Source organism: Crocodylus porosus, unplaced genomic scaffold (assembly GCF_001723895.1).
Source record: "Crocodylus porosus isolate Cpor-Errol unplaced genomic scaffold, CroPor_comp1, whole genome shotgun sequence".
NCBI lineage: Eukaryota > Metazoa > Chordata > Crocodylia > Crocodylidae > Crocodylus > Crocodylus porosus.
In genome coordinates, this window is record NW_017728886.1 from 6,970,253 (window position 1) to 6,994,439 (window position 24,187).

The following is a 24,187-nucleotide window of genomic DNA, read 5'->3' on the forward strand; positions in this document are numbered from 1 at the left end:
AACCAAATTTCCCAACGCATCCTGCAAGGGCCCCACATTACCCGGGACCTTCTTTTTACCCCCTATGCATTTAAAAAAGGACTTTTTATTGTCCTTAATCTGGGAAGCTAGTCCCAGTTCCACCTCTGCCTTGGCCTTCCTAACTACCCCCCTACATCCCCGAGCAACTGCAGAATAGTCCTCCTGGTGATGACCCCTTCTTTCCATTCCATTCTGATTTATAATGTATTTGAAAATGGGCTTGTCCCAACCCAAGGTGCCAATGTATGTGATTAGAGATATAGTCTCGTAATACACGGAACTAACTGCTCTCATCTCAGGCTAGAAAGCTGTTAGCCGCAGACCAACCACTACCCCTTACTACATTCTGCAAACTGAGGCAGGTTCCAATGACAGGGGAAAGTTACCCAAAATGACTAAAGCAGGGGTGGGCAAGATGCAGCCCGCAGGCCAGATGTGGCCCACCAGGCCATTCTATCCAACCTGTGGGGCCCTAAAAATTTTAGAAAATTAATATTTATCTGCCCCTAGCTGCCTGTCATGTGGCCCTTGATGGCTTGACAAAACTCGATAAGTGGCCCTCTGCTCGATATAATTGCCTGCCCCACTCTAAAGCCAGAACAGACTCATAGATCACCTGGTCTGGTGTCCTGTATTAAGGGCCCCTCTTCACCCTGCCTGGTCTGTATACCAAGTTATATACCATTTTATAAAAAAGCAGGTTCACTGCCTAGGCAAACCTGAGGCAGTCTTGCTCTCTCAACCCTCTGCTCTGCCACTGTCTCCATTTGCTCTTAGGCAGGGCCCTGCATGATCCCAGAGCCAGGCAGCTCTTAACAAGACAGCCTTGCACAAACATGACAAGGGCCCCTTTGGACATGGCTGCCTGTGACTGCAAGGGCCAGGACCCAGGTACTCTCTCCTGGCCCTATGTTCCTAGAGGCTCATCTCAGGATCAGAAAGGATGCTGTCCAGTTACAGAGTCATCTCCTAAACAAAAAAGGCTGAAAAATGGCAGCCCTCCACCAGCTCCCACAGAGGCATGCAGATTTACAGGTCTCTCATTAACAGCACAGTCCTAAAATATTCAGACTGAAGCAATGGTTTATTTCTTACTTGTCATTTAGCTGATGAAAACTGCACAGCTTCACCTCCCAGGGACAAGTGGGGCCATGTCTGCAAGGGAATGTCTGGAGGTAAACAAACTCTCAAGGGAGTTTTAGAAACATTTCATGGAAATATTTCTATGACTCCATCCCAGAGGCATGGTGTTGCTGTGAGCTAGAATGAGCAAATATACATCCAGGGACATTTCCCTCTACAAGGAGGCATCAGAACCATTCAGATGTATATCACGGGCCTTGTAAGACTTCTCTTGTGGTAGAGACCTGAAAGAACCAAGCTTGATCCCCACCATTTCAGTGAAGGTCTGGGTGGTGGCTGGAGTTATCAGTAGGTGCCTACTGGCTTCTTAAGACCTGTCTACCTTACGGGGTTGCTGCTGCAATAGCACTGCTGGCAGAGTCCCCTCAGGGGGACACAGCGCATAGTGGCAGAAGAGATATTTCCAGTGGGTTTGTTCCATCACCTCCTCTGCAGCCAGAAGTCCCATCCTGTCAGCATAGTGGATCCACACAGTTGCTTGTCCAGCAGAGCTAGGCAGCTAGAGAGTGTGATCTATGCATACGCAGGCTAACATAGCTATGCCAGCCAAACATAAGGCACAGACCAAGCCTTACTTTGCAGTTCTGATCAAGGGGAAAGACAAGAGAAAGAAGAGCTTTTTTGGATCAGCGAGAACAATTCATTGTTGTTAAGATGACAATTGAAGTACCAAGAAGCACAAAGTGTTTACAAAGCTTTATGTGACCATTTCAACATATCCTGATCTTAGGAGGGGAAAGGAGTGCCTCTTTCTTTGGGCACCTCCCTCCTACCTTTTTTGCATCAACTCAAACCTAATCCTCTGTGTTTCAACAGTTCTACCAGGAGCAGCCAGCCTTGCCCAGGAGCTCAGGATCATACTCAAAGGACTTTCTTCTCCTCTTTCTTAACTGATCATCAGCTTGCACTTAGTCCAGGTCAGTGGAGAACTCACCTAGTAACAAGAATTTCCTGCTGTCGCCATAGAGCTGTCTCAGGTTGATACAGAACTCGTGGATTGAAGCCCCATTGCGATACTCGTGGAGAAGCATTGCAAACTGCTGGATCTCTTGGGATGAGAGCTTCGTTCTTAGCTGAGGAGAAGACGCACAAGTCATGGATCAACCTCACTTTCAGAAGCAGAGAAGCCACTGCTAGCGAGAGGCTGACAATTCAAATGGAGAGACATCAAAGGGCACTCTACAAACAGGCTATGGGAACTGAACCTCTCACTTGCAGACAGAACACAGGACCTGTCCCTAGCGTACGTCTGTAAGCATGTTATGGACTTGAGTGATGCCTCACAACATATCCTGGTTAGCAAATGCAAAACCCACTGAAAAACCCATTGAACACACTCATGTTTCACCTGGGTGGAAAGCTCAAACTATCAAGTATCCAGGGCTGCCTGAGGGGAGACAAGAGATAAAGCCCAGAGGAGCAGGGTGGGGTCCTGAGATGCCCACATGCCCTTTCACTGAATTATCGGTGTGACTGATTTCTCTGCAACCCAGCAGGCAGCCCTCCCCAAGCTGTGTTTGATAAAACAGCTCTCAAACACCCCACTAGTCCTACTTGGGACATTTCCCAGAAAGGATGGGCCACCTGCAACCCAGAGCAGTGCCCTGACCTGAGAACAGGTGACTGCAAGGACAGAGCACGAGCTCTCAGAAGGAACCAGGTGTGGGCAGCCCCAGGCAGAAGCTGCCATTGGCATTTTAACCACCTGGTACAGAGGTGGTAACTGCAAAGGCAGTGAGTATTTTCCTCTAAAGCTTGCAGGTGAAAAGTACCTAATGCTCCCAAAGGAGGCTGCTAATTAACAAGCTTGACAAAGTCCATTAAGGCAACTCCTATTAACCCTGTTAATCCAGGGGCTGGCTCCATAATTGTTCTCCAGATGACAACTTAATAGTGCCTTCCCAATCCGGTGGCCCCACTGCTGAAGCATCGCACATCACCAGAACCAATGCAGTTCATCTCCAAAGGTTTTAACTGAAAACAGCTTTTGCTCTAAGAAGCCAGACAGGAGACTGTACTCTAGCCACTTACCACCTGGGCCGACATATGTTCACCTCTCACTTAGATTCCTAATGGAAATTAGCCCAATGACCTCTGAACCTAATCTCTACATGACCACAAACTTGTGATATGAGAGGAAACAGAGAGGGGTCCTTAACGGAGTGGACCTGTATGGTTGAATAACTGCCAGAGCTTTTCAGATTCAATGCCTGGGGCTTGGAAATGTTCCTAAGAGTGATGAGCCAGGCTGGTTCTAGCCTAATGAGACTCAAATATCGCCCCATAGGCAGCAGTCGTGCTTCTGCCCCTGTCAGGATGTTCCTACCGTCATCATGTAGTCCTGCAGCAGCTCCGTCGCCGTGGTGCTCAGCTCACTTTCGCTAACTGTCTTAATGTGTGGAGACGGCTGTGTTGAGAAGGAAGTGGGGGAGTTGCCCCCTGTATCCAAGGACTCTGGGAAGGAACTGCAAGGCAAAGAGATGCATGAGCCCCTTTTAGCACACCGAGTGCAAGCCAAGCTTCACCCTGGGGGTAGCTGCAGGGGAAACGGAGAGCCTCTGCAGCTTGGAACCGCATTTTCGTTGAGCCCGTGCTGTGGTGTGGAGTGGATCCCCAAAATCAAGCAGTTTGGGGGTTTTTCAACAGCATAGCTTTCATTGAAAAATCCCAGCTTGTCAAACCTGAGGCTGTTCATGGGAAAGGGGCTGCCTCAGCAGGTTTCTTGACTCAGACAAAAGGCTTCAAAATCATCACCAAGCCCCATTTGGATATTTTCACAATGGAAAATTGCAGTTTTCTCATTTGAAATGATGCTGATTTCAAAATTTCACTCTAGCCTAGAGGTCAGCAACTTTTTTGGCTGCAGTACCAAAAAGACCCCAACCTCAACCCATGCCTTGATCTGGTGTTTCAGGGGCAGACGGTAGGGGAGCAGCCAAGGGCCCAACCTCTGTTGCTGATGGCAAGTGCATGTGCACCTCTGGGTGGAGGGTGGGGGAGTGGCCAGGGTTGCACTGCCCTGGCCCCCTTCCCTGCTGTGGGCCCAGAGGCACATGTGCAGCTGCTGGCAGCCATGGAGCCCAGGATGCTCGCAACAGGAGGTGGGCAGGCTGCAAAACAGCTGCACTGGTGTCCGAAGCCCCGGCACCAGCTGCGCATGCGCCTTGGGGCACATGATGGGGAAGGGGCCGAGGTTGTGCTGCCCCAGGCCCCTTCCCCGCTGTGTACCCCAAGGCACACATGAAGTCACCACTGCCACAGAGCCCACCTGCCTGCAGCCTCCCAGTTGCCTGCCACAGCCGGCCTGGGCTCTGGGGAGATGCTGCCTGCCATAGAGCCCAGGCTGTCTGCAGCAGAGCTTGCAGCCTCCAGGCCACCTGCTACAAGCAACCCTGGCTCGGCAGCAGCTGCCCTAAGCTAGCTCCTGTTCTAGCACAACATTTGTATTTGTAAAAGGTTAAAAATGACTGAAATTGCAATAAAATGTACTGAAATGTTCACAGAGTTAGCATTGACCTGACACAATTCTTCTTCATTTCAGTTTTTCAGCCTGTGAAAAGCTTTTCAACATTCTGGCTCATCATAGTGGAAAAAAGAATCGCCAAAATGTTGAAAACTTTCAAGCCCCTTTCAACTCTCCCTGTTCAAGAGAAGGGAGATGTGTGTTATGGACATCTCTGGAATCTTGCAGGACAGTAATTTCACAAAAGAACACAAGCAGGCAGATACTGGGGTGCTGCATACCAGCAGCAATGCTGGTGTCAAAGTATTTCAGCCGTCGTTGCTGAAACCAGCTAACGTGCAGATTTTAACAGATCCTTTTATGCTGTAAACCCAATATCAGGTCTATCTAAATCAACTAGAAGTCACATATGCCAAACTATCTTATACACTGTTCACCATCAACTTACAAAGTGCTTGCTTCTATTTCGTAAGATTCTTTAATGTCCACTTTTGTAGAAGAGTCATCTGCAAGGAAGAGATTCCAGTCAAGAGACTTAAAGCCACAAATGCCATAGAATTCCTACCCTGCAGGTCACAAACATCCCCAGTGTCTTTAAGGAGAGGGTGAAAAGGCATGCTAGAACAAGGGAAAAATGTGAATTCCCTGCTGATTTAGAACAGTATCTGGAGATCTAGAACGGGATACAGAACAGGCCCAGCAGGGAAGATGAACTGCAAAGCAATGCAGTGCTGTTTTATTACACTGCTGCTGTTGACCAAGAAGAGGAAGACAACAGAGCATGTGTGAAAAAACAGGTGCTACCCACAGTGTTTCTGGTTCCTAGGGTCTTTCAGCAGCACCCTGGCTGAACTGACAATCCCAAACTATATTTGCCAGTAGCAGTCAGCTCTGCATCATTCAACTTCACATGGAGAACAGAGCAGAAGACTAGGAGAAGCTTTTATCAGCCCCTTCTGCTCTCCCTGCCTCTCCCAATCCCCGCTGGGACAAAACTCATTAGAGACAGACGCTCTGGTCAGAGCCACCGGTGTCCCAAGGCTAGGGCCGTTTGGAGATGCATCGCCTAGCTGTAGTTTGCAATGCATCTTTGGGAGCTCCAGCAGTGAGAGAAGTTGCCAGGCAGGCCTATGATTGCTGGAAACTGGGCTGCTATTGGAACCAGTTTTCCCATCCTAAAAGCTGAAGGGTGAGCTGGGAAATGACATGGCTGTGGGGAGTAGGGGAGTGTGACACAAGGGGTTGGGCTTGGGTTAGAAGACCAGGGAGCAAGGGGAAGCGCTGCTGTACGTACCGCTGTGCAGGGACATGTGCCGCGTGGGTGTTGAGGCCCCATCAAATATTGCTCTGTCTAAGAAGTCGATGGTGGACTCAGTGTAAACAATCTGGAAGACTTGGCTGAGAAGTGAGCAGAGCTCCTCTGCGGTTACCTGAGCAGGGAGCAACAGGTGGGGTCAGACGGGGCAGCTGCACTGCATTATCAAAGGGATGGCATTCCCCCAGGACACACAAACATACACTTTAGCCTCTTTAAAAGGGAGGAGGAGCAGCTGCTCAGAGCATAACAGCTGCCAGGCACTCCCAGTTCCTGTGATCTTGCAGAGACACAAGTGAGCTAAATCCCCATCAGTGAAGCAGGGTTGTTTTGTTGCAGCTGTATTGCCACAGAATCAAGCAGCTGTAACAGCTGCATTGCTTGAATCCATTATCCTACCATAGTAATGCAGCTGTTTCACCTGTCTATACCCTCTACTTGTCCCCCAAAAGAGATGCACCGTGTGTAACTCAGGTGTATTATTACCTGTATGTATAAGGGCATTGCATCACTCTTAGAGAACCCCACTGTTTCAAAAGGGAGGGATACAGGCTGCTTCTTTTTGCAGAAGAAGCCAACTATCAGGACCAAAAAGGCTAATTTTCTCTAGTTCCTTGGTGCTTGCCACTAGGGGAAAGGCCAAAGAAGGAAGGAACCCTGTAACTAACAGCCGTGTTTGCCAAACTAGGGACATTTATAGTTTCATAGTTTGTAGGGTCGGAAGGGACCTGAGCAGATCATCAAGTCCGAGCCCCTGCCATGGCAAGAAACAGTACTGGGGTCAAACAACCCTCGTGAGGTGTTCATCCAGCCTCCTCTTAAAGACCCCCAGGATAGGAGCCAGCACCACTTCGCTTGGAAGTTGGTTCCAGATCCTAACCTCCCTGACCATGAAGTAGCGCCTCCTGATATCTAGCCTGAATCTCCCCTCTGCCAGCTTGTGACCGTTATTCCTGGTCACTCCTGGCGGTGCTCGGGGGAACAGGGACTCCTCCAATGCCTGCTGATCCCCTCTGACTAGTTTGTAACAGGCCACTAGATCCCTCCTTGGCCTTCTCTTTTGGAGGCTGAACAGGTTCAGCTCCCGTCGCCTCTCCTCATAGGGTTCCCTGCTGCCCCGACCATGCGAGTGGCCTCCTCTGGACCCTCTCCATGCTGTCGACATCCCTCCTGAAATGCGGCACCCAGCACCGGACGCAGTACTCCAGCTGCGGCCTGACCAGTGCCGCATAGAGGGAGAGGATCACCTCCCTGGCCCTGCTCGAGATGCATCTGTGGATGCATGACAAGGTGCGGTTGGCCTTCCTGACCGCGTCCCCACACTGCCGGCCCGTGTTCATCTTGGAGTCACTGATGACTCCAAGATCCTTTTGTGTCTCTGCACTGACGAGAAGGGAGTTCCCCAACCTGTAGGTATGGTGCTGGCTCTTCCTCCCCAGGTGCAGCACCTTGCACTTGTTGGTGTTGAATCCCATCCCATTCTCATCCGCCCACCCCTGTAACCTGTATAGGTTCGATTGCAGCCTATTCCTCCCTCCTGGCGTGCCCACTTCTCTCCACATCTTGGTGTCGTCTGCAAATTTGAACAGATGCTTTTTATCCCCTCGTCCAAGTCACTGATGAAGATGTTGAACAGTGCGGGCCCGAGGACTGAGCCCTGGGGGACCCCACTGCCCACATCCCTCCAGGTCGAATAAGACCCGTCCACCACAACTCTCTGGCCCTCCAGCTAGTTAGTGACCCATTTGACTGTGTAGGTGTTGACCTCCACATACTTTTTCACGCTGCAATGCACTGCAGATCCAGCAAGTCACAGCAGACTCAATTAATTGAGTGTTCTCCACACGAGCTAGCACACACCGCACTGCATTGCTTATGGTTGTACAAGTGGTGAAATGCATGTCACCACAGAGAAAAGAGTGGTGGTGTGCTTTTGAACTAAAACACTTTCAGTGTCTTCTAGTTCAAAAGCAGACCGCCACCATTTTCTGCATGCTGGTGCACATTTTGCCATTTATGCAACTGCATGCATTGCAGTGCTGGGCACTTTTCAAAGCACCTGGCGCTGTGACACATGCATGTGTAAAAATGCCCTAGATGTTTCTGCACTGCGTGATTTCCCCCCTGTACATTTCAGAGAAAAGGATGAACAACAGAGACTGTTAGACCCTAACCACCCAGCATGGTGTCACTCAGCTGCACACTCAGCTGAGCACTGCAGAGCTAATCAGAGGCAATCTAAAGACAGGAACACAGGGCACAGCCGAACAAGGCATGTGGGACTAAATGATGTCATGACTCTATTTATACCCCCATCCTATTCTCCTTCTCGGTCCACTGGGTTTAGAACTTGCCGTATCCATTATTTTATACACCTATCTATATATCTTGCTGTATCTATCATTTTAACCCATGGCAAATGCTCAGGAGGTAGCAGCTCTCTGAAAGGCACCAGCAGTCCTCTGGGAGTAGAACAAGATAGACAGGCACTGGTTCCATGCTGTTGCTACTACTCATCTGCATCTTTGGGTGGGCAGGTGAAAACCTCTGAGTCTGGAAGCACAAGGGCACAAATGTGCTGCTCCTCCCCACTCTGGTTTCCAAGAAAAGTCACTAATGCTGAGAGCACAATGCTTTTCCTGGATCAAGACTGACTGCAGGGAAAAAAGCTGCACCTTCAAATACATTCATGGGTCTGAATCCATTTGTGAGCTTGAGACGGGAGGATGGAGCTTCCTTACTTGTACAGCTCCTAATGTGCTGAGGGAGCCTTAATGCACTGAGTAGAGAGGTTACTAAATAATGCAGGATGCTACTGTGAAGGAATGCAAATATCCTCAGGGAAAGCAGTGCTATGGGTATTTCTCGATGGGGAAAGTATCTTCTCCTAAAACTGGGGGAAGGGTTAGCAAAAAACTTGGATCCAAAGCTTACAGCACCCAGAGTTATGGGGGTACCTTGTAGCAGGCAATTCACAGCTTGTGTTGAATCAGACTGCGATCTTAGTTATACTGTGTAAATATGGGCAAGCCCCCTGTGGCTAAGGGAGCTCTACAAAATCATAGAATCAGACAACAAGGGTTGGGAGGGACCTCAGGAGGTCACATCTAGTCCAACCCCCTGCTTCAAGCAGGACCAGCCCCAACTCCATCATCCCAGGCAAGGCTTTGTCCAGGCAGGTTTTGAAAACTCCCAAGGATGGAGTTTCCACCACCTCTCTGGGTAACCTGTCCCAGTGCTTCACTACCTTCCTAGTGAGAAAATTCTTCCAACTATCTAACCTAAACTTCCCTTGCTGCAGTTTGAGCCCATTGCTCCTTGTTCTGTCGTCTGCCCCCACTGAGACCAGCCCAGCTCCATCCTCTTTGCAGCCCCCCGGCAGGGAGGTGAAGGCTGCTAGTCAATCCCCCCATACTCTTCTCTTCTCTAGACTAAATAAACTTAGTTCCCTCAGTCTTTCCTCACAAGTTATGTCTCCCAGCCCCCAAACCATTTTCGTTGCCCTTCACTGGACTCTTCCAACTTGTCCACATCCTTTCTGTAGTCGGGGGCTCAAAACTGGACACGACTCCAGATGTGGCCTCCCCAGTGCTGAATAGAGGGGAAGAATCGCTGCCCTGGACCTACTGGCGACGCAGCTACCAATGCAGCCCAGGATGCCAGTAGCCTTCTTGGCAACAAGGGCACACTGCTGGCTCCTATTCAACTTATTGTCCCCTGTCCCCCCAGGTCCTTTTCTGCAGAGCTGCTGCCCAGCCAGTCACCCCCCAGCCTGATCTGATGCATGGGATTGCTCTGTCTTAAATGCAGGACTTTGCACTTGTCCTTGTTGAACCTCATAAGATTTCCTTTGGCCCAATCCTCCAATTTGTCGAGGTCACTCTGAATCCTAGCCCTACCCTCCAGTGTATCTACTACTCCCCCCAGCTTGCTGTCGTCTGCAAACTTGCTGAGGGTGCACTCTGTGCCATCTTCCATGTCACTGATGAAGACATTGAACAAAAACTGGCTGGATACAGGCTGGATTTGGAGATATCACCTATGCATAACACACCCAGCCAGCCTTCCTGTTAACTGTGTAGGCGGCAGCCTCCATGCAAACTCCAGTACTATTTTTATCACGGCATTTTGACTGAAACAGCAATATCAGAGCAGAACATTTGCGGCATTCAGCCTTACTTTATTCTCTGTAGCCAGGACCACCAAACAGCAAGCTTCGACAGGTACCACTCCACTCTCTGACAGCGACCCAGACGTGAGGGCTTTGGAGCTTTCAGCACAGAGACTCTGACTTGGAGAAATCCCAGGGTCCTGAGCTGAGGAACAGAGAAGCCATTAATGAACAAGAAAGGGGAACAGAGTGTTTGGATGCAATTGCTCCCTGCTGTACTGGTGCTACCAGATTTGTACTATTGCATAAAGAGATGCAGTACAAGGCCTTGTGTCTCTAATCCACGCATACAAGCCAATCTCAGTGTGTTCTGGTGCCTTCTGAATGACACACAGCAGCCCTGACAGCCTACATCCAAAAAGCCAGGCCAGTGCTATTTAAAGCGCCCAGCTAATGTTGCACCAAGCTACCAGCACAAAGCAGCCAGCACTGTGGCATAAGACAGCCCTGTATTCTAGTAACCGTGAGTTTGTTCTGGCTGCCAGGTTAAGCGCTTTTGTGCATCAGAAGCAGGGATTCTTGTGTGAGCGAATGTGAATAACACCCCCGCCCTTAGAGAGGACTGAGGGGTGGGCACTGCACACCAAGGTACTTCTTGGCCTCATGTGGCACACAACTCAGCCCTAGCTGTGTTCTTGCCTTCTCTCCAGCTCAGACTAACAGAAATGTTCAGGCAGGACCTCAGCCCATAGACTACACAGTGCCGTGCACACCTATGTAGGGAGTCGGAAGAAAAGCAAAGGTAACATTGGACCCCTGCTAAACCAAACAGCACAACTGACAACCAACTCCCAAGAAAAAGCTAACATGCTTAATGTGTACTTCACATTGGTTTTTCATCAACCCCAAGGATCCGCCTTGCCTAGCAGGATGCAGGACGGCCAGGGTGAGGGTGAAATTATACCCAGCATCAGTATAGACCTTGTAAAGGAACACCTTGAGAGGCTGGACACCAAGTCAGCGGGTGCTGACAGACTGCACCCCAGAATACTTAAGGAACTGGCAGGAGTCATAGCCTAACCACTGGCCAAGATTTTCGAAAACTCGTGGTGCTCAGGTGAAGTACCTAAAGACTGGAAGAGGGCCAATGTGGTGCCTATCTACAAGAAAGGGAGGAAAGTAGATCCAGGGAACCACAGGCCAATCAGCTTGACCTCGATCCCTGGTAAGATTCTGGGGGGGGGGAAAAAAAAAAATCAAAGAGTCCATTCTTGACACGCTGGCTAATGGTAACATCCTGAGGGACAGCCAGCATGGGTTTGTCGCAGGTAGGTTTTCCCTGACCAATCTCATCTCATCCTACGACCAGGTGACATATCACCTGGACAAGGGAGAAAAGATTGACATCATATATCTGGACTTCAAAAAAGCCTCTGATCTGGTGTCCCACAATCTCCTCTTGGAAAAATTGGCCAACTGTGGTCTCGGCTACACCACAATCCGATGGCTGAGGCCAGACTCAGAGAGTGGTTGTCAATGGAACCAAATCATCATGGCAACCTGTGACCAGTGGTGTCCCCCAAGGCTCTGTCCTTGGACCAGTTCTCTTCAACATCTTTATCAAAGATGTGGACATTGGTGTCAGAAGTAGACTGACCAAGTTTGCCGATGACACCAAACTTTGGGGTACAGCGTCCACACCAGAGGATAGGCTGGTGATCCAGGCTGACTTGGATAGGCTGAAAAAGTGGGTGGATACAAACCTGATGACTTTCAATACCAGCAAATGTAAGGTACTCCACCTCAGGGGAAAAAAAAGCCACAGCACCCTTATAGGCTCAGCAGTGCTACACTCGTTAGCACCAAGGCCAAAAGGGACTTGGGGGTCATGACTGACCACAAGATGAACATGAACCACCAATGCAATGTTGCAGCTGGTAAAGCAAACCAAACTGGCTTGTATACATAGGTGCTTCTCAAGTAAATCTCGGGATGTCATCCTCCCGCTGTACTCGGCCTTGGTGAGGCTGCAGCGGGAGTACTGCATCCAATTCTGGGCTCCACTATTCAGGAAGGATGTGGAGAAGCTTGAGAGAGTCCAGGGGAGAGCCACACGCATGATCAGAGGGCAGGAGAATAGACCTTATGAAGAGAGGCTGAGAGCCATGGGTCTCTTCATCCTAGAAAAGTGCAGGCTCAGGGGAGACCTGGTGGCAGCCTATAAGTACATCAGGGGTGTGCATCAGGATGTGGGGGAACGTCTGTTCACCAGAGCGCCCCAAGGGATGACAAAGACCAATGATCACAAAGTCCTTCAAGACCCTTTTAGGCTGGACATAAGAAAAACTTCTTTACTGTCTGAGCCCTCAAAGCCTGGAATGGACTCTCTCCAGAGGTGGTGCAAGCACCTCCTCTGGACTCCTTTAAGAAGCGTTTGGATGTTTATCTTGCTGGGATCCGTTGACCCCAGGTGACTTCCTGCCCCTTGGGCAGGGGCCTGGACTCGATGATATCTCAAGGCCCCTTCCAGCCCTAATGTCTATGAAATCTATGAAACACTGATTCTGTGTGCAGGAACAGCCAGCACAGCAGCATGGAGACTGTAGCACAGGAAAGTTCCCTGCTCATCCCTCCAGCTTAAAGGAGAGTATATGGTCTCCCTCCACCATCAGGGATCAATGCCTCATGCACACAAAGTGCAGGGGACCTGCTGGTGCCTTCACACACCAGTGCTGCTGGAGCTACATGCCCCGTTGGTTCTCTTGGGTGACTGGGTGCAGGGGACTGGACGCCATGGCTGGGGGTCCCTTCCAGTCCTATGTCCCTTGATATGAAAACAGAGTTGATGGCCAAGTAACTACTCAAGCCAATGCTGATAGACAGTCTTAGCTGGGGAACTGCTTGAACAGCAAGTGGAAACAAGGCAGCTGGATCAGCTCTTCAGCTCAGACTGAACTTCGCAGGGAGCACATACAGTAGTGGCACACAGCCTTTTTGGGTCTGATCCACTGGTTTTGGAGCCCATCTGATCCTGGCACGTGAAAACCAACTTGTCTGATGGTCTTACTATGGAGCATGTCAGGAAAGCACAATGCTGTGGAAGTTCAATGGCTGCTTTCTGTGAGCTGAACGCCTGCCTGGCTCATGTATCTGACTAGCCCTTCTCTGCAGGGACCTTCCTCGTGCTGTTTTCAGGCTACAAAACCTTTTCTGTCCCTGTCTCTCAAACTCTGCTGCAAGAAAACTGGCAGGCCTTTGGCATGACTCTGGCTGTCCAAACTACAAGGTGTTTCCAGGTGATTGCAGGCATTGGATACAAAATACACAATACCTGTTACCCCAGGGCTGGAGCTGGGCTGTAACCCAACTGCTCCAGATGAAGGGATAAGGCCACAACTAGCCTTCACCAGACCTGCACTTAAGCCTGATTCTCAGGATCAAAGGAAAACAGAAACCAACCATCTCCCTAGCCTGATACTGGAGGCTATTGGTTGGCAAGGCCTGAGGACTGAGCAAGCTGGGTTTTCTAAATGTCCTCTCTCAGGGCTGGCGATCTAACTTTCCAGCTCTCCTTATGGTTTTGTTTGCTGATGCTGGGCAATGCCGTTCCATGCCTCCAGTGCAGACAGTATGAAAGGAGGCACTGAATGGACTGAGTGACAAATGGGGTTTTGATCGCTGGCTAATTCACCACCTCGCGTGTTGTACTGCTGAGCTGTGCCCTTGTATGTTCCACAAAGACTCAGCTGGAGGCAGCCAAGACGGCTGGGATCCGGCCTTCTCTGCTACGCAGAAAGCCCCAGGCTGACTGCATGTCCCATGTCAGACGCAGACAGGCTCAATTACCCCTGTGTCATACAGGAGGCCTTGCTCCTCGTTCTCCCAAGCCCGTCTGTCATGGCTCGCACCGAGGTACCAGACAGGAGCATAAGGGAGGCTCGGGGACTCAGCCAGCCTGCGGGGACTGCAAACACGCCAGGGAAGGGAACACGGCTCCACCAGCCAGGAGAAGCAGCTCCACAAGAGGGAGCTCTCCGTCGCAAGCACCGAGCGCGGGTCCAGGACACAGCCTCGCACTACGGTGAAAAACAGACAAGGCTTGAGGCTGTAATTCCAGCAGACGTTTCTGACGACTCCAGCTAATTGCCAGCTTCACTCTGTGGTTCGGATGCTCATGATCCGTTGACAGAATTACAGCTCTGGAGTCCAGACCTTTCTACATACTCCCCCCCCACACCACCCTCCCCGTCTCAAAGGCTTTAAAAATCAAACAAGTCACTGCCATTATATTTACTGAGGAAAAGAGATGCATCCCCCTACAGTCACTGGTGAAATGCTCAATTAAACACGGAACGGATGGCGAGGTTCCTGAGTGTTTTCCAACTTTGACAACAGTCAGAAAGAACGCACAACACATGCACACACATCTGCCCTGCTCCGACATGCTGCCTGAAGTCTGGGAGGCAGGTACCTCCATTAGGATTGCAACACACTGTCCATTTCATTCAGAAATCAGCTGGATGCAACATGTGCTTTGGGCTTTTGACAGCACTTATCGTGGCATTTTGAGTGCGAAAGCTGCAGTGAGTTCAGACAGGCACAGCAGTAAGCCATTCAGACAGGCTGATATCTTCCCCGTAAAAAAACAAATTCTATCACAACTCAGCTGTAGGTCTAACCTGATGGAAAGCCTCGTTTACATATATTGGGAAAATGAAGGGCTCCTCCCGCTCCAGAAAGTCAATTTAAGAGAAATGCATTAGTAAAACGATTGCATCTTGGTAATTAAAGCATCTTACAGAGAAAATCCAAAGCATGCTATGAACTACTCTGCATGACACTGACATTAATCGGGTGTAACGCCCACCACCAGACATTAGCGGACCTCAGTTTAAAAGGCAATCCACGTTCCTCTCTGGAGACCACCTGAGTGAGGTCATCTCTGCCACCTCCACAGTCCCTGCGCTAGTCACAGCCTACCTGTCTTCAGTACCACCAGGTGAGAGGAGTCATCCCGGATGTATGACACCGAAGCGATATCATGGATGGGGACCCTGAGTATGATGTCTTCTCCATCCCTCCACACCAGCTTGATGTTGTAGGCAGACAGACTAATCACCGCATCGTGCTCCTGGGTCAGCTGCCCTGGGAGCTGATGTGCTCTCTATGACAAAGGAGTTTTCATTAACAAGTCAAAGGCTCCTTTCCCCTGTCATTAGCCCCTGGTCAAGGCAGCACTGGGAAGAAGGGAACACCCACCTCCACTTCTCTGCTCCTTTCATGTGCCATTGACCTTAACTGAATCTACTAAAACATGAGCAGTAAGCATCTAAAATGAAACCCACTAGACACATATCACATTTCAAGCAGCCTCTCAAACTCTGCTTAAGATTCCCCCTCACCCCTATAACTTGAATCATTTATCCTTGTACTGTCAGCCTTTGATCTCTCTGCCCTGCACCCTCCATGCCTGGAGTACTACATGCATATATAAAACGAGAACAATAGGGACAGAGGAGCTAGCAGAGTGCACTCAACAAAAGTTCAGGCTGGAGTGTATAAATGGCCTGGTACTCACCTTGGCATTATCTATTAAATGAAGGATTTCAGTACGACTGGAGGGATTCAGGTATCCAGGGACAGATGTTAATTGGCCTAAATACTGGGAAGGGAAAAAAAAATCCATTACCAGGTGATACACGCACCCCACAGTGAAATCTCTCCAGTCACAGAAAATGGTGAATTTAAAGATAAATACCAACTCGGAAGCCATAACTTAAGCTCAGTTTAAAAGCAATCCAGGCCAGCTGTTGTCTTGATGCTACATTTAGAAACCTTTGGAGAACTACTTGAGACAGAAGACTTCCGATGAGGCCAGGCAGGGCTTTCACTATTACTACAAGCTGGTCTCCAAGAGCTGAAATTCAATTTGATGGCCAAAAAGCAATCTGCCAAGTCTCAAGGTGTACAGCCAGCAGAGCCTTACAAACAGCTGTCATTCTCCCAAAGCAGCCGTTAAAGCAACCAGCAAGCAGGATGTCCTTCCAGCTGGCCTGTGTGTGGCAGGACTATGCTACACTATTTCACAGCTCTCAGCTGGGATGTACTCCAAAGCACCTTCCACGAGTTAAATACACTTAGGAAATTAGCTAAGGACCAAGAAGCAAAGCATAAATATCCTTTCAACTAAGTTCTAGACGTGGACAAGGCCAGTGGCTCTTCTAGATAGCAGAAGCTATAGAGAAAAGGGGCTCTTGTCTTAAGTTTGGCATGGCCGGAGGTTATACACAACACTGAGCACTGCATGGGCCTCCATTGCATGGCAAAGGGATAGGCATTTGCTGGGGCCCACAGGCACATTAACTGTTCATGGCCTATGTGAGGGCCAGGGGTCACAGCAGGCTGTCCCCTTGCGAGTCACATGGCTGCCTTGCCTTAAATGAACAGTGATGTGGTTTGCAAAGGAGCATGCAAATGCATACACACTTGCTCCATTCAATCAGCTAGGGGAAGGCATCTGAAATTTTGAACTCAGTCCTCAGATGAATGAATGAGGAAGCCACTGCAGCAGCCTAAAGATGGAAATGATGTGGCTGTGCTTTATCCTTTGCTCTCTGTGTCGGCAAGACCCACCGAGGAAAATTCTGAGAATGTCTTGATGGCAGGGCCCTTTTGGGAAAGGAAAACACACTTGCATGGAAAGCTGAACTGAGGGCACAAGTCCAGACATGGGTGAACACCAAAGGCCTCTTGCACTGTGCACTGCAGCAAAGCAATCCTCCCCGTCACACTTGCGCATCAGACGGGAGGATGAAGTTGAGGGAAGGATGAAAGAGATCCTGTCCCTCACCTCCCCAAAGTTACCTTAACTTCCTTTTCGATGTAGTCATTCAGCAGTATGTCTGGTTCAACTCGATCGGGCAAGGACAGCAGGACGGTGTGAAGCGGGCGTCTCTCAGTAACCTTCTCCTGGGCCTTTTTATCCCGTCCCTTCTCGCCTTTCAAGAAGACTCGTTTGAAAGGGGACACGATTCCAGGCTGCTGGCAGAAACAGAAATGGGTTAGGGCTAGGCTTTGCATGATCTGCAATCTGCACGCACGTGAAGCCTTCTTGATAGACCTGTCGCAGGGAATGAGAGGCTGGCTATCAGACTCCAAGCATGGTGGAAGTGGGAACTGGGCGCTCTCTGTTCCAGCGTGCCAAGCAGAGATGAGGTGTGCTGCCTCTCCCCTGAAAGGCCTCATTATTCACCTGTTCCCATAGCCTTTCTGAAATGAATGGCTGATTCTCCTAAAGGTGCGCAATAATGCTAGGGCGAAAAAGGAAGGACACAAAATCAGCTTTCAGTCCCTGTCTTTTGGGAGACCGAGAACGCTCCAGTGGGTCTAAACATTTGGGATTTAGATGGCTGCGTTACAAGCAACTCAGAGGGCTGCACAAAGCCCGCCATGCTCCCCCCACCCCACCCAACCACAGCCACTTCTTCTGGGTTTGGATGCATTTCCTGCAGACTCCACTTCTACAGAAGGATGCTTTCACTTCTGCCCTAGAAGAGGCACCTCTGCTCTCATACACAGCCTCTATCCTTCTCTGCCTATTGCCTTCGCAAAGGTCGACTGCCAGATCATGGCTGTGAAGCAGCACCATTTTGTTTCGACGTCCATTTTGCCATTTCAAAGGGCCAGTGTTTCATTTCATCGTTTCGAAGCACTATCCCATTTCGTTTTGTTGAAACCGTTTCACTGTTTCGCCCATAGGCTGTAATGGGGAATCATGAAAATGCCTAAAACTTTGTCATTTCTTGACTGACTTGGATGAAAATTGCAGGGATGGTAGCCCCTTCTGAGGGCATGAAGCCTGCCATGTTTCAAGGAGACAGGTGAAAAGGTTTCTGGGAAACTGCACTTCAAACTGTTCAAAGCACACCTCCTGACACTTGCTGGCAGTGGCAGCCTCCTCTCATCTGGTGTGTAGATCTGGGGGCCCACACCCCTGGGAGGGCTGCGGGGGCTGTGCCGGACTCCTCCCAGGGGTGCAGGCCCCCGGATCTGCCTGCTGGACGACAGGAGGCTGCCACTGCCACCTGGGACTGAAGCCAGTAAGCCTGGCTTTGAAACTCGAAGCATTTTGAAACTTTCGAAACATTTCGAGTGCCCTCATTTCATTTCAAAACTGTTTCGAAGCCTTTTGTTTCATTTCAATTTCACTGTTTCGAGCTCAAAACATGTTGAAACAGCTTCAAAATGAAACACCCAGCAAAATTTTGCACAGTCCTAATCGCTGGATGTTCACACAGTTGCTACAGTTGCCAAAAGTCCTCTTTTAGGGGGGTGTGCCCCAACAGCAAGATGGGTACAACAGGTGAAAATAACCCAAAGTACATTAAAGCTAGGGAGGAAATGTAGGACTTGAGTCTGAATGTGGGGTGATATTCTTTCCAGGAACACATGACAGCAGTGTTAAATGTTCGTGTTTATCATGACAACTGAGTACTTCCCTTTCAAGAAATAATTTACCACACTGCACTTCCAAGCATATAAATACGTATGTTAAAATGGATGGCTCTGGAAGTAGTTATGCCACTCTCAACAGCAGCCGTATGCAATTTTATGATCCATCCAAACATTAGCAGTAGGGATTTTGTCCTAAAGCAATCAGAGCTCTGACATTATGGGACATTTCTCTCCTCCTAACGGCTTCCTCATGAAGGTCTTTGAAGGTCTTCAAAATCCAAAAATAAAGGACTGCTAGGTCAAGCTGGAGTCTGGGAAAAAACAACCCAAGCAGAGTTGTTCTTGTCTTTTTAAATTCACTCGCGATAATAGAGGCTCTGTGATCAGAACATAGCTCAATTATACTGCAGACTTGTGCAAGGCAGAACAGAATCCAGCTTGTTCTGCCGGGCTGTACTCGCACGGCAGCGCTAAGGACTTGTTTGTGTGAATAAACCAAATAGATCTGACTCACAAAGGCAGGGAGAAGACACAAAGTCAGAGGGAGCTATTCTACAAGACAGCCTGGCCGACTAGGGTGACACTAACTGGCTGCCATCTGTTAGCAACAAATTTCTATGATCATGTTCAGTTTTATTGCTTTTCATGTTCTCCAATAAGCTGCTTCTGTTCGAATAGGAACGTGCTGGGCAAAAAGAAATCGCAAGAATTGTTTGAGGGCGTTCAAGGTAAACCCGAGGTGCCCTGCAGGAAAAGCTGCTGCAGTAAGAAAGGAGGTAAATTTTCAGAGTTCATTAGCAGCCCCAGATAACGGCTTGTTTGGCTCTCAAGCTGATGCAGACGAAGCCTCGGGTCTAGCAGGAAGGCGAAGAGAAGCAGCAGCCTTTCCAGAGTAAACACTGCCTCGAAGTAAAAAGAAGCCATCAACTAGAGTCCTTTGTGATCAGACTGGCTTACCAGGTGGCAAAGCTGTCCCGATCCTCACTGTATACCCAGCCAGCCGCCGCCTAGGGAAATACCCGGTGGAGGTTACCACCATCTCTCTGAGGCTCTGGTCATCACCCCTGGGCCAGAGGGTGCCCGGCACTTCTGGGGGCCAGCCATTTACTGCAGCCCCCATCTGACCCCCCTGACAATACCTATTCACTCAGCCTTACTGCAACTCCCAACTCTGCTTTCCTGCTGCACGGGCCAGTCTGCACTACGAAACGGGGAGCTGGTTGTGCCTCAGTCTAAGCCACATTTGCGGTGAAGCCAGAGTGGGTGGCATGAACATGGCACAAATGCTTGTCAGTCAGGACATAAGGGTAATGCAATGATGCACGGGTGGCAAACACCCTGGATTCCCAGGGATGCGTCCCTAGAAGAGGGGAAAGCCGGGCAGGTGCTCCCATTGCTTGTGTGGCTCGATCCCGAGTGGGAATTTCCTGGATGTGCAGGATCGGGCCCCTCAAGCACCTCCCCAGGCCAGCTGGAGAGTGCAGGCAGCTTTTGTCTGCCCAGGCTCTCCTGCTATAAAGCAAACAGATGTCTGCCACTAACAAGCAGCACATCATCACCTCTGCACCAACCACAAATCTGGGGCATTTGTGGTGCAACAAGGGGCACAGACATGTGTGCTTGGCCTCGGTGACACTGTAAAAGTGTTTATGGTGGAAAAAAGGAGATGAAAGGCGACTTGTTTCCACCCTAAGTGACTTACAAGCACAAGTCTCCTTTCATCGTTTTTTAAAGCAAAGCTTAAAGTTCCTCAATCACTTGGACACTGGAAGTTTAACTCTGTGTTTAACTCTGTGTTTACCAACACTGATGCAGTCCCAACAGCAGGGATCGCCACCATGGTCTGTGTGACAGTACGCTGTAGGCATGTGCATCTCCAAACCACACACAAATGCACCCTAGAGACCCAGGGATATTACTGCGATAGTTGAAGCATGAGAGACGGACACAGGAGCCCTGTACCAGCCCCTTACTGTAACAGCAGCTGTGCAGACATGCACACAACTCCTAGTCCAGGTGAACAAACAGTTCATGACCCGGTAAACCCCAGCACTTATCATCTTCAGCTGCATAACTCTCCCTGCTTGCAGTTTCCTGCAGAAGGGCAGGACGCCGAGGCTGCGACCTTTCAGACAGGAGCTGTTTGCTGAGGTGTGCGTTTGCTCCCCACGCTGGCTTCCCCCTCCCTCCTTGGCTCAAAGCAGTGCCTTGCACATCAGCCACGTTCCAGCTGGCTCAGCAAACAGAGGCTCAGCGTTGCTGTGAGATGGTCAGCGAGGGCGCTTTGTATTGCAGTGGCTGGTAAAGCTGCAGCACCTGGCCCCGGTGGGGATGGGGCTGAGTACCCCCGGCCCAGACCCTGCCCTCCAAAGCCACAGGAAAAGCATCCAGACCAGAAGCAGGCAATGAGGCTGCTCCAGCCTGTGCAGAAACTGCCTCTAACTTCTGGGTCCGGTGTGCAAGCTCAGGTGGGTGGGCTGGGGGAAGCGGGCTCAGCCCCATCCTCATTGGCACTGGCTGGTGCAATGGTGTAGGCGAGCCCGTGGGGTAAGTGGAAGGAAAACAATGTCAGTGCCAGGATCCCCGCCTCCAGGGGGGAGAATACGCCCATTTGAACAACCTCACCTTAAAACTGTCCCGGCTGGGGTGGCCGTGCTCACTTCCCCTGGCTTCTGTCTGTAAAGCCCCGTGCCTACCCTGGCCAAACTGCAGTGCAACGCTACCTCCCGAGGGTGTGGAGAGGCTTCGTTCGCTAGCGTGTACAAAATACATTGTGTTCTCAGGTGACGCAGAATGGGATGCTCTATTCCTTGCAATAATAAGGTCGGCCAATTAATTTGTCCACCCCTCTGCCCCACACAGCATCCAATTTCACAGTCAAAAAGAGCCGGTTAAGATTATATGTTGCAGGACCCTTTGTCTTCCTTCTCTGACCCCCGTTTTGATTTATGCTTGCCCTGAAATGCAGACACAGTGGTTAGGACTGCCTGGCTTCACGCTGGACAAGTATGCAAGCCTAGGATAAAGACCCCATGACTCCTTCAGAGAGCGCTTCTCAGTGCAGAAGGAAAGGTCCTGTTTCTGCAAAATCTGCCAGCCCCACACTGTGTTGGACATGATGCAGACATAAAAGTGTAATTCCTGCCCTGAGGGTCTGATAGGCAAGCCATGAAACCAAGACCAGGGGGAGCGGGCGGGTGAGATGGGAACAAGAGTGACAGCTAAGGGATGGCGTATCTGCTGCAGTGGACTGGCACAAACCTTGCTGGACATGTCTTTCCTCCCAACAGCAGCAGACAGAAGGAAGAACATGACTGAACCACCTGCATCTTTTGAAAGAAAGGTGACCTCCCTCCAATGACTCGAAAACCATTTTCCTCAGCACCGCCAGGAGTGCAAGGAGCCCTCGAAAAGGATCCAGCTTCCTGACTCCGGGAGGCTTCAAGCCCTGCAGTCATTGGAAATATTGCCCAAATACGAAATTCAGCTCTCTGAGTCCACTGTAAGCAGACAAGGCAAGAGAGGAAGTGTCTGCACTACACTCAAACTGAGGAGGCCAAAAAGAAAGCAGTCCCATAGGCTGCCACATAAAGATCCACAACACCAGTAACTGGAAAAAAAAACAAGTCCCAAAGATCATCGTATAAAGAGGCTTTGATATTATATGTTTAAGAAACAGAGAGAGTGCACTTAAATAAAGAGACTTAATCTGCCAACTAGGTTCAGCATTGTACCCAAGACGATCTCTCGACTAGGATGCACACACTCTCCCTTACAGGTAGGACCCTGGCAGTGCTGAAAATTTTAGAGTTCCTATGTGACAGCTGTAGCCAGTTGATCCAATCTACTGCTAGCATCCTAGAAAAGACTCTTAGCTTTTCCCTCTCAACTTCATACAAGCTGCAGACAGGTAAGAGGACACATGAGAAGCATTTTTGCTCCTAACAAATGTCCAACTTCATGGGCCGCTGTCTGGGCTTAAAGGGAGAACTGAAAATTCTCACGACTAGCAGAAATGGATTTTGCTTTCTGCAAGCCTGTCCGAAAAGAGGCAGATATAGCGAAGAACCCAAGAGCTGCTGAACTACAAAAGCTACCGGTAGTCGATCCACAACCCGCACCTACCTCGTTCTCCATGTACGAACCCGGCTAGGATGAGCAGCGCAAAACACACTGCTGCACCACTTCTCTACTTCGTTCCCCCCAGCCGTGTGGTGTGTGGCTAGTGACTGTGCTGTAACGGGCCGTCAGAGGGCTGTCACATCACCCTGTAGGCCCAGGCGCAACTGTCATTTCACTCTTCGCCAAAAGCATGAGCAGGAAGTGGATTAACCACAGTTTCCTTCTGCAAAACGCACTCGTACAGAAAATGAGCAAAAAATAAAGCTGTTGATGAGAACAAAAAGCTTTAAGGGAAGAACTATGGTGAACATTTCACAGCAACATCTTCAGCTTTGCCACCCACCAGCGAAGGACAGCACCTTTCTCTCTGCCTCTAGGTCGAGAGAAGTCAGCTACGTGGCTCTTGCTAGCAGTCCCTAGTTGGCAGACAGATAGGCAAAGCAGCATGGATGGAAATACCCTCACACCTGAGGCCTCTTAACACCACTTCCCCCTGCACATATCAGCTGTACTACAACTTCACACTTTAAGGTACTACTAAGATTATTCACCACAACAGCTGTGAAGTTCTGCCCTCACCTAATTTATCAGCCTTGGTCTATAGGACCCTTCTCTACTTTACAAAAAATCCCAACCTGCCAGTCCTTGAAAAACAGGTCAGGCCCTAAAGGACAGGAGCATCCATAAGCTTTTGCAAACCGTGGAACGGGGACTCGGATGTGATGCAAATTAGCTGTGTGCAATTTCACATACAGAGAAACAAATTAAAAACCTGAATGCTGCTATCCCCTAATGCAAGGTGCTCATTAAACCAGGGCAGGTGAGAGCGCCTTTGAGATTTGTTTGGGCAGCACGTACCCTTGAGGGCTTATGCCCACCTGCCTGACCATGGGCCACTGGTCATCTTGCACGTATAAGGAGCAGGCAAGAGGGAAGGGAGTCGGCTGGGAAGCCCAGGGAGACTACCTTTGCATCTGACTTATCAGACCAAGGTCTTTTTAGCCAACAAAGCACATGAAGGCAGCCACTTCCATATCTTGCTGGATACAGCTTGTGATTTCTCTGCATATACTTCTCCTTGTATGGCAAACCCACATGTATGTTTTGGGAAGGGGGCCGCAATTGCCCCATGAGATCACTCAGGGGACTGATAATGCTCCTTATAGTGGTGGCTGTGTGGCAATAGTCCTGCCTACCACATGGGAGATCTGGGTTCAAGTCCCAGCTCAGGTGACTTAGGGTGAGTGAGATAACAAGAAGCAAATCCTCTTGGGAGTGAATGATGCAGCCAGGGGCAACCCTGACCACAGGCTCTGGGGGACAAGCTTAAGAAAATGAGATGCAGGTGGTATTCTCTTCTCTTCTTCCTGTGCATAGGACACAAGGCTGCACTGGCAAGGTTAACTGGCTCTTACGCAGTTGGTGTTGCCAGGCAGGCCTTGGGTTCCTAGATAATGACCCATGCTTTTGGGTGGGATGGGCTTCAGGGGTCCAGACAGTCTCCCAAATCAGGGGGTGGCACATGCAGCTAGGCAGGGCCTTAAATGCCTGTATACCA

General features: G+C 49.9%; 1 protein-coding gene across 2 annotated transcripts in view; it reads right to left on the bottom strand.

Moving 5' to 3' along the window:
- CCM2 (CCM2 scaffolding protein) overlaps window positions 1-22,859 on the bottom strand; it is a 29,738-nt gene extending 6,879 nt beyond the window's left edge. Inside the window, exons 1-10 of one of the 2 annotated variants that reach the window (XM_019529875.1) lie at window positions 22,633-22,859; window positions 16,918-17,091; window positions 15,632-15,715; window positions 15,034-15,217; window positions 10,122-10,258; window positions 5,922-6,057; window positions 5,076-5,133; window positions 3,491-3,629; window positions 2,099-2,237; window positions 1,117-1,176 (exon numbers count right to left, since the gene is read on the bottom strand). In XM_019529875.1, the coding sequence (XP_019385420.1) occupies window positions 1,148-1,176; window positions 2,099-2,237; window positions 3,491-3,629; window positions 5,076-5,133; window positions 5,922-6,057; window positions 10,122-10,258; window positions 15,034-15,217; window positions 15,632-15,715; window positions 16,918-17,091; window positions 22,633-22,644 (1,092 nt within the window). In that variant the 5' untranslated portion in view covers window positions 22,645-22,859 and the 3' untranslated portion in view covers window positions 1,117-1,147. The remainder of the gene's footprint in view (window positions 1-1,116; window positions 1,177-2,098; window positions 2,238-3,490; window positions 3,630-5,075; window positions 5,134-5,921; window positions 6,058-10,121; window positions 10,259-15,033; window positions 15,218-15,631; window positions 15,716-16,917; window positions 17,092-22,632) is intronic. The other variant, XM_019529866.1, reaches the window with a different exon arrangement.
- Window positions 22,860-24,187: the final 1,328 nt, after the last annotated feature.